The 14,055-nt window shown below is 40.3% G+C and overlaps 1 protein-coding gene across 23 annotated transcripts in view; it reads right to left on the reverse strand.

The window, feature by feature from the left end:
- PAK1 (p21 (RAC1) activated kinase 1) overlaps positions 1-14,055 on the reverse strand; it is a 149,268-nt gene that overhangs the window by 45,664 nt on the left and 89,549 nt on the right. For 13 of the 23 annotated variants that reach the window (XM_045371245.2, XM_074014847.1, XM_074014848.1 and 10 more), the window contains 3 exons: positions 8,887-8,987; positions 8,234-8,381; positions 2,952-2,989 (listed from right to left, as the gene is read on the reverse strand). In XM_045371245.2, coding sequence (XP_045227180.1) covers positions 2,952-2,989; positions 8,234-8,381; positions 8,887-8,987 — 287 coding nt within the window. Of the gene's footprint in view, positions 1-1,071; positions 1,135-2,951; positions 2,990-8,233; positions 8,382-8,886; positions 8,988-14,055 lie in introns of all 23 variants that reach the window. The other 10 variants (XM_015435525.3, XM_005579164.4, XM_074014839.1 and 7 more) reach the window with 1 other exon arrangement.

Raw genomic sequence — 14,055 nt, forward strand, 5'->3', positions numbered from 1 at the left:
CCCCATTGTACATTATTCATGCCTTTCTTGCAGCCCTTCTCTCCCCAGTCTGTCATTAATTTTTTTTCTCAAGGATTAAGATAGTGCACGTTCATTTTTGTGTCACCTGTACTTTGGCATAAAGAAGATACTAACTCAATATTTAGGGTGTGAGTGAATACATGAATGCTCAGGAGAGCAGAATTTTGTGCTGGTTTCTACTACTAACTCAGTCAAACGTAGAGAGTGAGTCACTTAATCTCTCTGAGTCTTAATTTCTTAGGCAGCAATTGTATTTGATTATTTCACAAGTGGAATCATCTGTGTGAAACCAATATGGAAAATAATGACATGCTACCATAATACAAAACATTTCCTCCATGTAAAACTAGTAAGGATATATAGAGCACTGAGCTAGTGCTGGACAAATGTTCTGAATTGAGGGAGAACAATGTCCTTCACAGTCTTAGTAGTTTTAATTGTAGATACTAAACCAGTACAAGTTTTTACCAAGCAGGTGTTATCCTCCCTGCCATATGGCATGAACCCCAGGGCTCTTCCTCCTCAATAACAAACAACATAGCTACAGCTTTACTGCAGTCTCCTTTATAAGACCTCAATGACATCTTTTTTTGTTCCTTGCCACAGTGAAAAGAAACCCAAACTGGGATTCAGAAGACCCCAGTTCTAATGTGGTTCTAATTATAAGTCTTCAGGAAACTCTCTTTTTCTGCCTATGAAATGGAGATGACAATACTTTCTACATAGGTAATTGTGAGGCTAATCATGCTTATATAAAGTTTTTAACACAGTGCATCGTAGGCACTCAATATTGATGGCTATCACTCTTTCCACAAAAGCATAAAGACATTTGAGCCATGAAGCACAATTCGGCTTAAAGCCTCTTCTTCAATAATTTACTATTCAAAGATCCTGTATTTGCAAATTCTTTCCCATTTTTTAATTACATCTCTTCCATTTGATGAAAGGCAGCAGGAAGCGGGGGAAAGCAGTATAGGCTGGGAATCAGATGCCTATTGCCATTAACTCTTTTCCATTTCAGTTTTATCATCTATAAGGATAATAACTTACCTCAGTAAGCTCCTGTGAGGATTCAGAGAGTCGGTAAGAAAGGATCCAACAGGTTGCAAGGCACTGAACATGTGAATATTGTTTTTTATAATCAATAAGTGTAAAAATGACTCAGAATAAACCAGTACCCACGGTGGAAGCATGGTTCAAAGTATTTTGATGGTGACTCGGTATTGTGTTAGAACTTAACCACTCTCCTGCTTAAGTTCTTTAAGCTTCTCATCACCTTTAAGATAAGTCAAACTCCTACATGATTTGTCCCGCTTACCCCTACCACTCCTCCTCATCGCCCACCTCTACTTCCTTCACAATTCACATTCTAGTCATAACAAACCACTTCGCAGTTCCCTGTGCAAGTATACCTCATGAACTTCCTTGCCCACACACATGCTATTCTCTTTCTGTGTGGAATATCCGCATTTCCCCTTAATCTTTGCTCTAGATAACTAACTCATTCAACTCAGACTTTACCATCAGGAAGCTTTCTCTGACACCTCCAACCTTTCATTCAGTAAATGTTTACCAAATGCCAAGACTTGCCAGATGCAAACGGTATAACAATTAACAAGTCAGAAACAGCCCCTGGCTTCATGAAGGTTAGCATGCTGCACTATAATTATCTGTCTGTGCCTTCAAGCACAAATGGGAATCATGAAGAATTGGCTGCTTGAGGTCTTCAACCTCAAGACTGGGAGGTTCTTAGGTATTGGGACATGTCTGACCATCTCTGTAATGTCACTTATTCACACCGGACTTGGCATAGTATAAACTAGGGCTTTTGCAAATGTTTAGTAAATCAGAATGGCATAACCACCTATGTACAAGAGACATCAGATGTAAAAAATAAATAGCAACCAGGTGTGGTGGCTCACACCTGTAATCCTAACACTTTGGGAGGTCGAGGCAGGAGGATCACTTGAAGCCAGGAGTTTGAGAACACAAAATGAGAATCCCATCTCTACCAAAACTTTTTAAAAATTAGCTGAGTGTGGTGGCTTATGCCTATAGTCCCAGCTATTCAGAGGGCTGAGGCAGGAGCATCACTTGAGCCCAGGAGTTTGAGTTTACACTGAGCTATGATCACACCATTGCACTCCCGCCTGGACAACAGAGCAAAACCTCATCTCTTAAAAAAAAAAAAAAAGGCAGTATTCTCTTACATGCATCACAATTTATTATTTATAGGACCCTTTAAAATACATCAACATCGCATTTTATCCTTGTAATTGCCCTGGGAAATAGAATTTGTAAGTTGAGAGAGACACAGAGATCCTCTAGTTTAATCCCCAGCCAATTCTTCATGATTTCTGTAACATCCATTCGAGTGTCAAAGCATTCATTACAACTTCAGAGGACAGAATGAATGACTTTAAATGAATAAAATCTGTTCCCTTCAACAATTAGTACTAATCTTGGTTTTGCAGACTCCATAGACCAAAGAGGAAATTTTCTTCTAAATGTAGGTATCTGAAGACACGTCCAGGTAAGGGCAGAGTATATCATTCTCATTTTATTGATGAAGAAATTGAAGCTCAAAGAGGCAAACTGACTTTCCCAAGGTTCAAAGCTACAAATTAAAAAACTGAACCTAAAGCCATATCTTCTGGTTCCAGAATTTCTAGAACATTTTACAACTATTATGAATCCATAAAAATTAAAAATAAAAAAATTATCACAAAGAAAGAATTTCTAGGACATTAAAGCTGAAAGGGACACTCCTATTTATTATATCTAATTTCTTTATTGGATAGATAGGAATTCTGAGGCCAAGGGTGCAGAAGTGACTAATATGAGTGCCTCCAGCTCAGGCTCTGCCTCTGCCACACCGTCTTGATCCTTACCTCCACGTCTGCCCACATCAACATAGAGTAAATACTTACCAAGGCATTAGAAGAATTATAATCCTCAGCTGACTTATCTGCACAGGAAGAAAGACAAGGGACTTAGTCAATAAACAATCACAGTTAATTCTTTCTTGACAGCAAAAGAAGTCTATCTGGTCAAGCACATGCCAGATTCAGAGAATAGTAATAGTATGACTGGTACTACAGGCTAGATATCATGCTAAACGCATTATACATATCACCTTCTTTAATCCTCATTATGGCTCTGAGTACTGTTATTATATCTACTTTTATTGATTTGGAAACAAGTTCAGAGATGTTAAGTACAGTTGTGTGTGGCTTAGCAATAGGGTATGCTCTGTGAAATGTGTCATCAGGTAATTCTGTCATTATAGGAACATCATAGAGTGTACTTACACAAACCTAGATGGTATAGCCTGCCACATACCTGGGCTATATTGTATAGCCTATTGCTTTCTAGGCTACAAACCTGTACAGCATGTTACTGCAGGCAACTGTAACACAATGGTAAGCATTTGTATATCTAAACATAGAAAAGGTACAATAAAAATATAGTTCAAAAGGTAAATAAAAGGATATATCTACATAAGCACTTACCATAAACAGAGCCTGCAGGACTGGAAGTTGCTCTGGGTGAGTCACTGAGTGAGTGATGAGTAAATGTGAAGGCCTAAGTAGGACATTACCAGTATACACGTAGGCTACACTAAATTTATTTTAAACTTAAGTAATCACTAGGTGATAAGAATTTTTCAACTTCCTTATAATATTATCAGACCACCATTGTATATGCGGTCTGTTGTTGTGGCACATGACTGTTATCTGTCCAGGGTACACACAGGTTAAAGAGAGGAATTAGATTCGAATTCTGGTCTCATTTTAAATACTATGCTAGAACTGTATCCACATCATCAGCTATATCACTGTAAGGCTTAAATAGCTAAGAAAATCTGCGTTCTAAAAGAATAGGAAAGAATCCATAGCACCACCCCTGAGTCATACATGCCAAATCATGGCCAGTCTCCAGCTTCAGCTTTCATAAAGGATCCTTCTATATCCATATCTATTGCCCACAGGGACAAAAGGACTAAGGTTGAGGAAAAGACAGGTATTAATCCTGTCAAGTCTAATTAAAGGTAGGGTCTTGTTTTCCAAGAATAGAGTCAAGCTCCCTCAATGAAGCAATTACCATGTTTAATTGATTCTGAGAGGTACATTTTTCACATTAAAGTCTCTGAAACAGAGGTGTGTCCTACCATCCATGTTATGGTTTAATTGGCAGCTTTATTTTCCTTGATTGGTATGGAAATAATTGTGCATCTTACAATCAGTGGTATCTTAGACTTCATAAAATATGAAAGAGAGACCCAACGGAGATCTTAGCAAGAAATAAGTTTAAAGACCAGTTAATGTCTTCAGTTTTGTTCTTTAATTCCCATGGGTCCAAGAAAAACTGACTTTGCCAATTCACCACTAATGGAATTGAAGAGGAGAAATATTCTACCAAATCCAATATATTCCTCACCAAGAACCAAGCCCAGAGAATGTACAATCCCAATTCCATCATATAAAAAGTGCTAGATACAGCTTCTTTGACCCTACAGCAAATCATGAACCCACACAGCAGGAAATAAGGCAAGCTCTGACAACATGTTCTTATAACAAATCCAGAATAGCTAGCAGTATTCTGGAGAAATAAATTCAGGATATACTTTAAACATAATTCATTTGTTTTTTCTTGTCCAGAAGACTATCAACTTTGGCAGAGTACAACACTATGCCTTCACTGCACTACCCCCAACTTTATGTACTGCTAGTATTTTTGAAGATTGGGTATTTTGGTAATAAGTATACTTGTTATGTCATATAAAAAATAAGTAAACACTCCCTTCAAAGGTGATGAACTATATATCAAAATCAAATTCCAAAGCACAGAATGACGGAACAGAAAGTACTTCCAGCACTTTCATTTACAGATGAGTAAAATGAGGTTCAGAAAAGGAAAAAGATTGGTTCAAGGTCACGTAAGTCATTGGCAAAATAGGGCTAAGACCCAGCTGCGTTGTCAGTCTCATCTACTTTTTCCCTATTACATTAGCTACTAACCGGTATAAAAAATTAAGTGTTGCTGGGCGCAGTGGCTCACACCTGTAATCCCAGCGCTTTAGGAGGCCAAGGTGGGTGGATCACAAGGTCAGGAGTTCGAGACCAGCCTCACCAATATGGTGAAACCCTGTCTCTACTAAAAATACAAAAATTAACTGGGCATAGTGGTGTGCGCCTATAGTCCCAGCTACTTGGGAGGCTGAGGCAGAAGAATTGCTTGAACCCAGGAGGTGGAGGTTGCAGTGAGCCAAGATTGCGCCACCGCACTCCAGCCTGGGTGACAGAGTGAGACTCCGTCTCAAAAAAAAAAAAAAAATGAAGTGTTGAAAAAATAGAAACACTTGACCAAAATTAGCATGGAGGATTGTGTTTGGGTTATAGGTAGCAAAGGAGTTAAAGGCCCAAGTCAAAATACATTTCCATCATGTATCAGCTGAGTCACTTGGGGTATGTCACTTAACTTCTCTGAGTCTAATTAATTTCTTTGCATATATAAAAGGAGGATAATAGTCCTTGCCCTGCCAGTCTCCTAAGGCCATCATAAGAATCACATGAGGGAGCCAGGCTCAGTGGCTCATGCCAGTAATCCCAGCACTGTGGGAAGCTGAGGCGGGCAAATCACTTGAGGTCAGGAGTTCAAGACCACCCTGGCCAACATGATGACCCATCTCTACTAAAAACACAAAAATTAGCTGGGTGTGGTGGCACACACCCACAGTCCCAGTTACTCAGGAGGCTGAGGAAGGAGAATCACTTGAGCCCAGGAGCACAGGCTGCAGTGAGCTGAGATCGTACCACAGGACTCCAGCCTGGGTGACAGAGCAAGACTCTGTCTCAAAAAAAAAAAAAAAAAAAATCACGTGAGGTAATTCACATGTGAGCATATACAAATTGAGGTAGTATTATCATAACTAATAGTATGAGAGGATGGCAAATAGGGAAAGGAGAGATATGACACTTTAAAAAACCTGTGCCAAATATGCACTTTTGCCTAGAGTTGGCCCTAGTCTTCAACTTACAGAAAATTAAAATTCTGGCATACATATATATATATACATGTGCACAAATTTGTACATACAAAAGTAGATGTACACACATGTATCTGTACATACACACTCAATATTATTCATATATGCATGCATGAATGAACATACACATAATTACCTGAATGTGTATATTTATACATATGTTCGTTCATGAATACCTGAGTGGACTTTATCTTTGTTCATGAATACTTAAGTGGGCTTTAATTCCAAATATATGCAAACCCATAGGGCTATGCCTCTGTTTACGTACACACTTACATGCCACTAGCACATATCTACATACATACACGCAGGAAAGATCCTTCCCAAGACTTAGCCACTGAGGTTTTCTTTTTTTTTTTTTTTTTTTTTTTTTTTTTTTTGAGACGGAGTCTCGCTCTGTCACCCGGGCTGGAGTGCAGTGGCCGGATCTCAGCTCACTGCAAGCTCGGCCTCCCGGGTTCACGCCATTCTCCTGCCTCAGCCTCCCGAGTAGCTGGGACTACAGGCGCCCGCCACCTCGCCCGGCTAGCTTTTTTTGTATTTTTTAGTAGAGACGGGGTTTCGCCATGTTAGCCAGGATGGTCTCGATCTCCTGACCTTGTGATCCGCCCGTCTCAGCCTCCCAAAGTGCTGGGATTACAGGCTTGAGCCACCGCGCCCGGCTCCACTGAGGTTTTCAAAGACAGCCTCTAACCTGATGTTTCCATGACAAGTTCCTTAACATAAACTCTAATTTCCTGACTAGAAAACTTTCCCACTCAGTAGCCCTCCACCCCAATTCCTCCTTGAAATGACTCAGTCCCTCAATGGAAGAAGTGAGACAGACTCAGCGGGGCCAGACGAGAGGAAGGAAATACTGCTGGGCACATGCATGGCCCTCTCCTGGGCACCACCATGGCAGCATGAGTGAAGCTGTAGCCTGTCATCTCCACCATCTGTGCCCTTGAAACAAGCCAGATACTGGCTGGGGAAAGCATCCTTCAAATTCCCTAGTTCATCCTGGTTCTCACCTTCCCAACAATACTGCCATTTGAAGGAGGCAACATGAGTAAAGAGCCTGGAAATTAAAAGATTAGCCCACTATTAATTTAACATATTAGAAAGGCCTTCTTTGGCTCTCACACCTGCAAAACAAGGGAGAAAGTTGGTCCTCTATGGAAGGAGAGCCTCCAAATAACATTATTAGGGGCAAGCAGTAAATTCAAAAGATGATGGTATAGGAATTAGGAGACCTGGGTTCTAATCCCAATTCTGCTATTAAAAACACTCTGAAAAATATAGTCCCTTCTACTGAGGGTACATGTAAAGAAATTTATTATTTAATGGCCTGTTTTTCATTTAACTAATAAAAATTAGTTCCCTGAGGAAGACATACATTATTAGTGTTATTAAATAACTAATAATAATATTAACAATAATGATGATAATGATAGTTACATTTCTATGGTGATGTTTTACAACTTATAAAGAACTTTCACATCTGTCGGCTCACTTATTTCTCACTATAACCTCTTTTTTTTTGAGACAGGGTCTCAATCTGTTGCCCAGGCTGGAGGGCAGTGGTGTGATCCTTGCTTACTGCAACCTCCACCTCCCAGGCTCAAGTGATCCCTTCACCTCAGCTTCCCAAGTAGCTGGGACCACAGGGATGCACCACCACACCTGGCTAATTTTTGTATTTTTTGTAGAGACAGGGTTTTGCCATGTTGCCCAGGCTGGTCTCGAACTCCTGACCTCAAGCGATCATCTTGCCTCGGCCTCCCAAAGTGTTGGAATTACAGGCGTGAGGCACTGTGCCCAATCATTTCTCACTACAGCCTCTTGAGATAGGAATTATTCCCATTTTGAGGCGCAAAGAAATGAAGCGACTGTTAGAATCTAGTAAGGGTCAGAATCTAGACCTTCTAGCACAAAATCTGTGTTCTCTCTATATAATACCATACTATTTTTAAAAAAACATGTGCAGTGTCAGAGTGAAGACTTAAGTTTGATGCAAAGTCCATCATCTTGGCTGTCAAATTCCAAAATTCCACGTTAGTTAAAGTGCCACTTCCACTCTTTCAACTACTTTGTTCTCTTATCCCAGACCAATAGGCATGTGAGTTTTCCCATCCAGATTAAAACCATCTCTTGCTGAGACTGCCCGGGACACAGTTTTCATACCTGTAAAGCTCATGTATTTCTGGCTGTTGGATGTCTTCTTTGAGTTGTAAAACTCCAACACATCCAGAACAGCCTGCGGGTTTTTCTTCTGCTCCGACTTAGTGATATTTGATGTCTGAAGCAAGCGGGCCCACTGCTCTGGCATTCCCTATAAGAGAGACATGCAAGACTAATAGGAAGGCACAATCACAGTGGACCCTGAAAGAACATCAGAGCTAACTCTGACACTTGCTAGCAGCAAAAGATGCATTTGTTAGTCATTCCTTTCTCTCTATACCCTCAGAGTTTACATAAGCCTCTTTTATAATATCTTTCTCATTGTATTAGTCATTTCTTAAGATGTCTGCTCCTTCACCAGGCTATACCTCCAGGATGGTAGGATAGGATGCTGTTCCTGCATGATCAGTGCCCCACACAGAGCCTGCTACCAAGCCTACCACTTAACAGAGGTTTATTATTTAAAGAATGGAGATGCAAAGGCTTCTCTGGATACAATTTTAGCGATGCAAGTGTCCCACTGATGAATGTGAGAAAATTGTAATCAGGGTCTCAGGCAAAGACAGAAGCATCAGGAAGATGAGAAAGGGTTAAATCTAACAGTGCACAGCCAGAGCTCTAAAAGACTGAAGACCTTTCTGTGACCCAGGACTTACCGTAAACTCCCCTGTGACAGCATCAAAACCAACATGAATTGTGTGTTCAAAATCTGAAGGGAGAGAAATCTCTGGCCGCTCTTTCTCTTTCTTTTTATTTGCTGCAAGAGAAACAGGGAAAAGGAAATAAAAAACAGGAACATTATTGTTTTTAGGCTTATTTTAGCTCTTTATTGCACTGTAGTCTCCTTGAGAGGGCAAAGTCTATCTATTAATATTTCACATATGTTGAAGACCCCAATTATGGACCTGGATTGGAGCAGATACTCAATGCATGTTTAAAGACTTAATTTCTTGTTGAACTAAAATAAGATGGTGGCTCATGCCTGTAATCCCAGCACTTTGGGAGGCCAAGGCAGGCAGATCGCTTGAGTCCAGGAGTTCAAGACCAGCCTAGGCAACATGGCAAAACCCTGTCTCTACAAAAAATACAAAAATTAGCTGGACATGGTGGTGCATGCCTGTAGTGGCAGCTACTTGTGAAGTTGAAGCAAGAGGATCATTTAAGCCCAGGATGTAGAGGTTGCAGTGAGCCAAGATCATGCCATTGCATTCCAGCCTGGGCGACAGAATGAGGCCCTGTCTCAAAATAAAATAAAATAAAATAAAATAAAATAAAATAAAATAAAAGGAGAGGCAAAAAGAATGTGTGTCAGAGTTAACAGTCCTGGTTTTACCAGTAACTACCCATTTGATATAGGGTAAGTCTTCTTTTTTGTGAAGCCCTCCTTGATCTCTAGGCTGGGCAGTTCTTTACCCTCTCTGTTCCTATAGCACCCAATATATGTAATAGTAATTGACTACTATAAGTGTTTATCTTCCATACCAGACTGAATTCTAAGTGCAGGGGCCATGTCAAATTAGTCACAGCTTCCCAGAGGTTAGCACACACCTGGCACAAAGTAGGTGCTCAGACAGTAAGTGAAGAAAGGAAAAAATGACCAGACATTTACCTCAACTGGGCAAGGAGTTTAAGGAATCTGCCTAAGACAGAAAAATTCTCTCCAGGGCAGGAATAAATGTTCCTTTCAGCAGCTCTGGCCTGACTTTCACAACACTTGTTACCCAGCACCTGTGAACCTTATTTTAAAATCCTGTTGTCTGGGAGCTCAATACACTAACCAAAAGAAATTCTGAAGTTCTAATACCTCCACAGACCCAGCATAACCCTGATAAAAGGTAGCAAAATGAGAAGGAAAACACAAAAAGGTCTAGAGTTCAAGCCAGTTTCACCTCTACCTTACCACAATGCGCGCGCGTGTGCGTGCGTAGAGAGAGAGAGAGAGACCAGGATCTCTGCTGTCTCATCTAAACAAGGGCGAGTATGAGCTGGATGATCTTAAGGGTCCCTCAAGCGCCTACATTCTGTGAGTCTATGAAAACAAGAAGCTATGCCTTCTCAAAGCTCTGCAGTTAAGATTCCTTCCTGAGACGGCATTCCACAGTTTTAAATAGGTATTTCATACATATCATGTAATACAATCACCACAATCCTGAGCCAAGTTTTACTTGCAGATTAGAAAATTTGGGAACAGACTTGCCTACAATCATTAAGTAATTAAAGTCCAAAAAGTCTGGCATCAAAGCCAAGGTTCTTTACATTCTATTTTACCTCCCCTAAAACATTTCAAGTTGAATCAAGAAAACATACTTCAGTGTAATAAGAAGAAATGACATTAAGAACTTGCTATGTATACAAAAATGATGTCAATATAGTATTTTTCTTCATTCTTACAATCCTACGAGATAGATATTACTACCATCATTCTTACAATCCTATGAGATAAATACTACTACTGTCATTTTACAGATGAAGAAACTGAATAATTTACTCATACAGCTACTGAGAGCTGGGATTTGAACCCAGGTCTGATTCCAAAGGTTCATTCTTCAGTATCTTAATGAGAACCATTTGCCTACATGCCAAGTGCTAGGGTGTAAGCTATTTATGTACTTGGCAATTTCCCTCTCAGAAGCAGCTGCTTTGAGAAAGACAAGGCTAAGGGGTATACCAGGGCCCCAAGTCAAGCAGTCCTTTATGACATAAGTCCATCTGTCTTTCTCATAGCCAGAATGCACTGGAACATGTGGCAGGGCTTTGGAACTACTTTCTGTTTCTAAATTCCCTCTGATCTAGTCACTTAGGGAAGTACAATTATATTTGTGTTTTATTTCAATTTTTATTTTTTATATCTATGCATGTTTATACATTAGTTCTATTATATATAATTGATATACTATATAATACATCACAGGCATGAACTGTCAAATGCAGAAGAAACTTTAGTAAAGGACGCCCAAAAAGAAAGTTAGCTCAAAGCATGAGTAGTTTACAGAAAAGAGTTCCAGGGAAATGGAATAATTTAATACATGAACACACAGGGTAATGCTAAAGTCAGCTCTGCTTCTACTGAGCACTCTTTACCCTGCAACCTTTGAATATACCTCACACATTCCCACCTCCAAGTTTTTGCTCGCTTTTTCTTCTCCTTGTTTGGAATGCTCTCTTCTCCTTCTCCCTATCTCAGCCATCTTTTAAAGACTGGCTCAGGTCCCCCTTTTTCCAGGAAGAATTTCCTGACCTTTCTTCTTCCTGTTAATTCCCAAGACACTGAGTCTGCTACACCACCAAGCATCTAGTCATTTCCTGTCTTATATGATTCCTTGCCAGTTTACAAATCCAAAATGTAAGCTTCTTGAGGACCAAAATTATCACTTCCAATTACAATCACTATACTTCTGAATTTCAATCCAGCACATGGCTTACTGGATTGAAGAATACTCTAGAAAATATTAGGGAATGGCCAGGCGCGGTGGCTCACGCCTGTAATCCCAGCACTTTGGGAGGCTGAGGCAGGCAGATCACCTGAGATCAGGAGTTCAAGACTGGCCTGGCCAACATGACGAAACTCCATCTCTACTAAAAATACAAAAATTAGCGGGGTGTGGTGGCACGTGCCTATAATCCTAGCTACTCAAGAGGGTAAAGCACGAGAATAGCTTGAACCAGGAGGCAGAGGTTGAAGTGAGCTGAAATTGTGCCAATGCACTCCGGCCTGGGTGACAGAGTGAGACTGTGTCTCAAAAAATAAATAAAGAAAGTATTAGGGAGTGATTCTAGAGACCATGTAATCCCATTCCCTGAGGAAAGAGGCCCAGGGAAGTAAGTTGACTTGTCCTGATTCACAGAGCACATGACTGTAAGTCCACCTGATCAAGTCTTTCACTCTTTATTATACCCCGATCCCTACTGAGATTTGACTGGAATCAACTACTAACTGAAATAACAGTTTAACATAGTGGAGTACAAAAATAGCAATGACTTGGCTGAAGTGGGAAAGGAGAGAAGTAAAAGGAATGGGGAAATCTAGGTGGCAGGATTTAGCTTGGGTACTGCGTAATTTTTTTTTTTTTTTCAGACTTGTTGCCCAGGCTGGATGGAGTGCAATGGCATGATCTCGGCTCACTGTAACCTCCACCTCCCCGGTTCAAGCAATTTCTCCCTCCCTCAGCCTCCCAAGCAGCTGAGATTATAGGCATCCACCACCACACCTGGCTACTTGTATTTTTAGTAGAGACAGGGTTTCACCATGTTTACCAGTCTCGAACTTCTGACCTCGGGTGATCCACCCACCTTGGCCTCCCAAAGTGCCGGTATTATAGGCATGAGCCACTGTGCCCGGCCTGGTACTGTGTAATATTTAGACTGAGTATTCACCAGTTGGGGATCACCAGCAGAAAACAGGATTCAAGAGGCAGGAATACAGAAGAGAAATGGAGAAGTCATACAGTCCTAGAGCCACCTGGAACCCAATTAATCCCTTCTGGGAAGTAACAATCATCCCCTTCACCTGTGTACAGCCCTTCACCAAGCTCTGCCAGTCATTGTCTCACTGGCTCATCACCACAAACCCAGGAGCTAAACAGCTGAGGTCAAGGAATTAAAAGAAATTTCTGTTAGTGGAAAGAATCTCAGAGGAAGGATTCAGTATTATGGTTGCCAGTAACTCACTGGGTGACCCTGGAAAAGTCTGAGTTTCAAGCCTTCAATCTGCAAAATAGGACAATGGTGCATGCTCTGCATACAGATGAAGGTAAGTAATAAACCACCTTTCTGGAGAAGATAATACCTGAAAGAAGTCATAAAGGATGAACAGGGGTTAGCCAGACCGAGATGGGAAAGGGCATTTCCAAAAGAAACAGAATAAGCAGAGGCCAAGAGAAGTAGACAGTGTGATCTTTCTTTCTTCTTTCCACCTGTTCAGCAAGTCAACCAAATTTCATAAACTCTTACCAGATTCACAAAGCACATGATTGCAGGCAGGAAGGCACTATGAGCTTCAGACTGAGGGAAGACACAATGGAGAAAATAAAGCAAACCCAGGATCCTGATGGTCCCATATCCCAGGGTTATAGTATCCCTGGGACTACTGCTGCGGTAGCAAATATTTTATGATGACTAGAAGTATGTCTGCAGGAATCTGGTGAAAACTCATGTCTACACAAAAACTTGTATGTGAATTTTCATAGCAGCTTATTCATAACAGTCAAAAAGTGAAGGCAACCCAAATGTCTCTCAAGTGATGAACAGATAAAATGTAGTACATCCATATACTATTATTGAGCCATAAAGAGAATGAAGTCCCGATCCATGCTACAACATGGATGAACCTTGAAAACATTATACTAAGTGAAAGAAGCCAGTCACAAAGGGCCATATACTGTGTAATTCCATTTATATGAAATGTCCAGAATAGGCAAATCCATAGACAGAGAGTAGATTAGTGGTTGCCAGAGGAGAAGGGAGAAATGAGGAATGACTGCAATGAGTATGGGTTTTTTTTTCTGGAGCGATGAAAATGTATTGAAGTTAGTTGTAATGGTTGTACAATCTTATGAATATACCAAAAACCACAGAACTGTACATTTTAAGATGGTGACTTGTATGGCATGCGAGTTATATCTCAATTTTTTTTAAAAAAGTGAACGTAATTTACTACATTTAGAAAATTAAGAAGAAAATATATATAATCAATTCAATTAATGCAGAAAAAAGCATTTGCTGAAATGTGATACCAATCGTGATTAGAAACTCTTAGCAAACTAGGATTACAAGGGAATTTACTTAATCTTATAGAAGGTAATTACCAAAAACTCTGGAAAAAACAT

The sequence above is a fragment of the Macaca fascicularis genome, chromosome 14 (assembly GCF_037993035.2).
Source record: "Macaca fascicularis isolate 582-1 chromosome 14, T2T-MFA8v1.1".
In the NCBI taxonomy this organism is placed as follows: domain Eukaryota; kingdom Metazoa; phylum Chordata; class Mammalia; order Primates; family Cercopithecidae; genus Macaca; species Macaca fascicularis.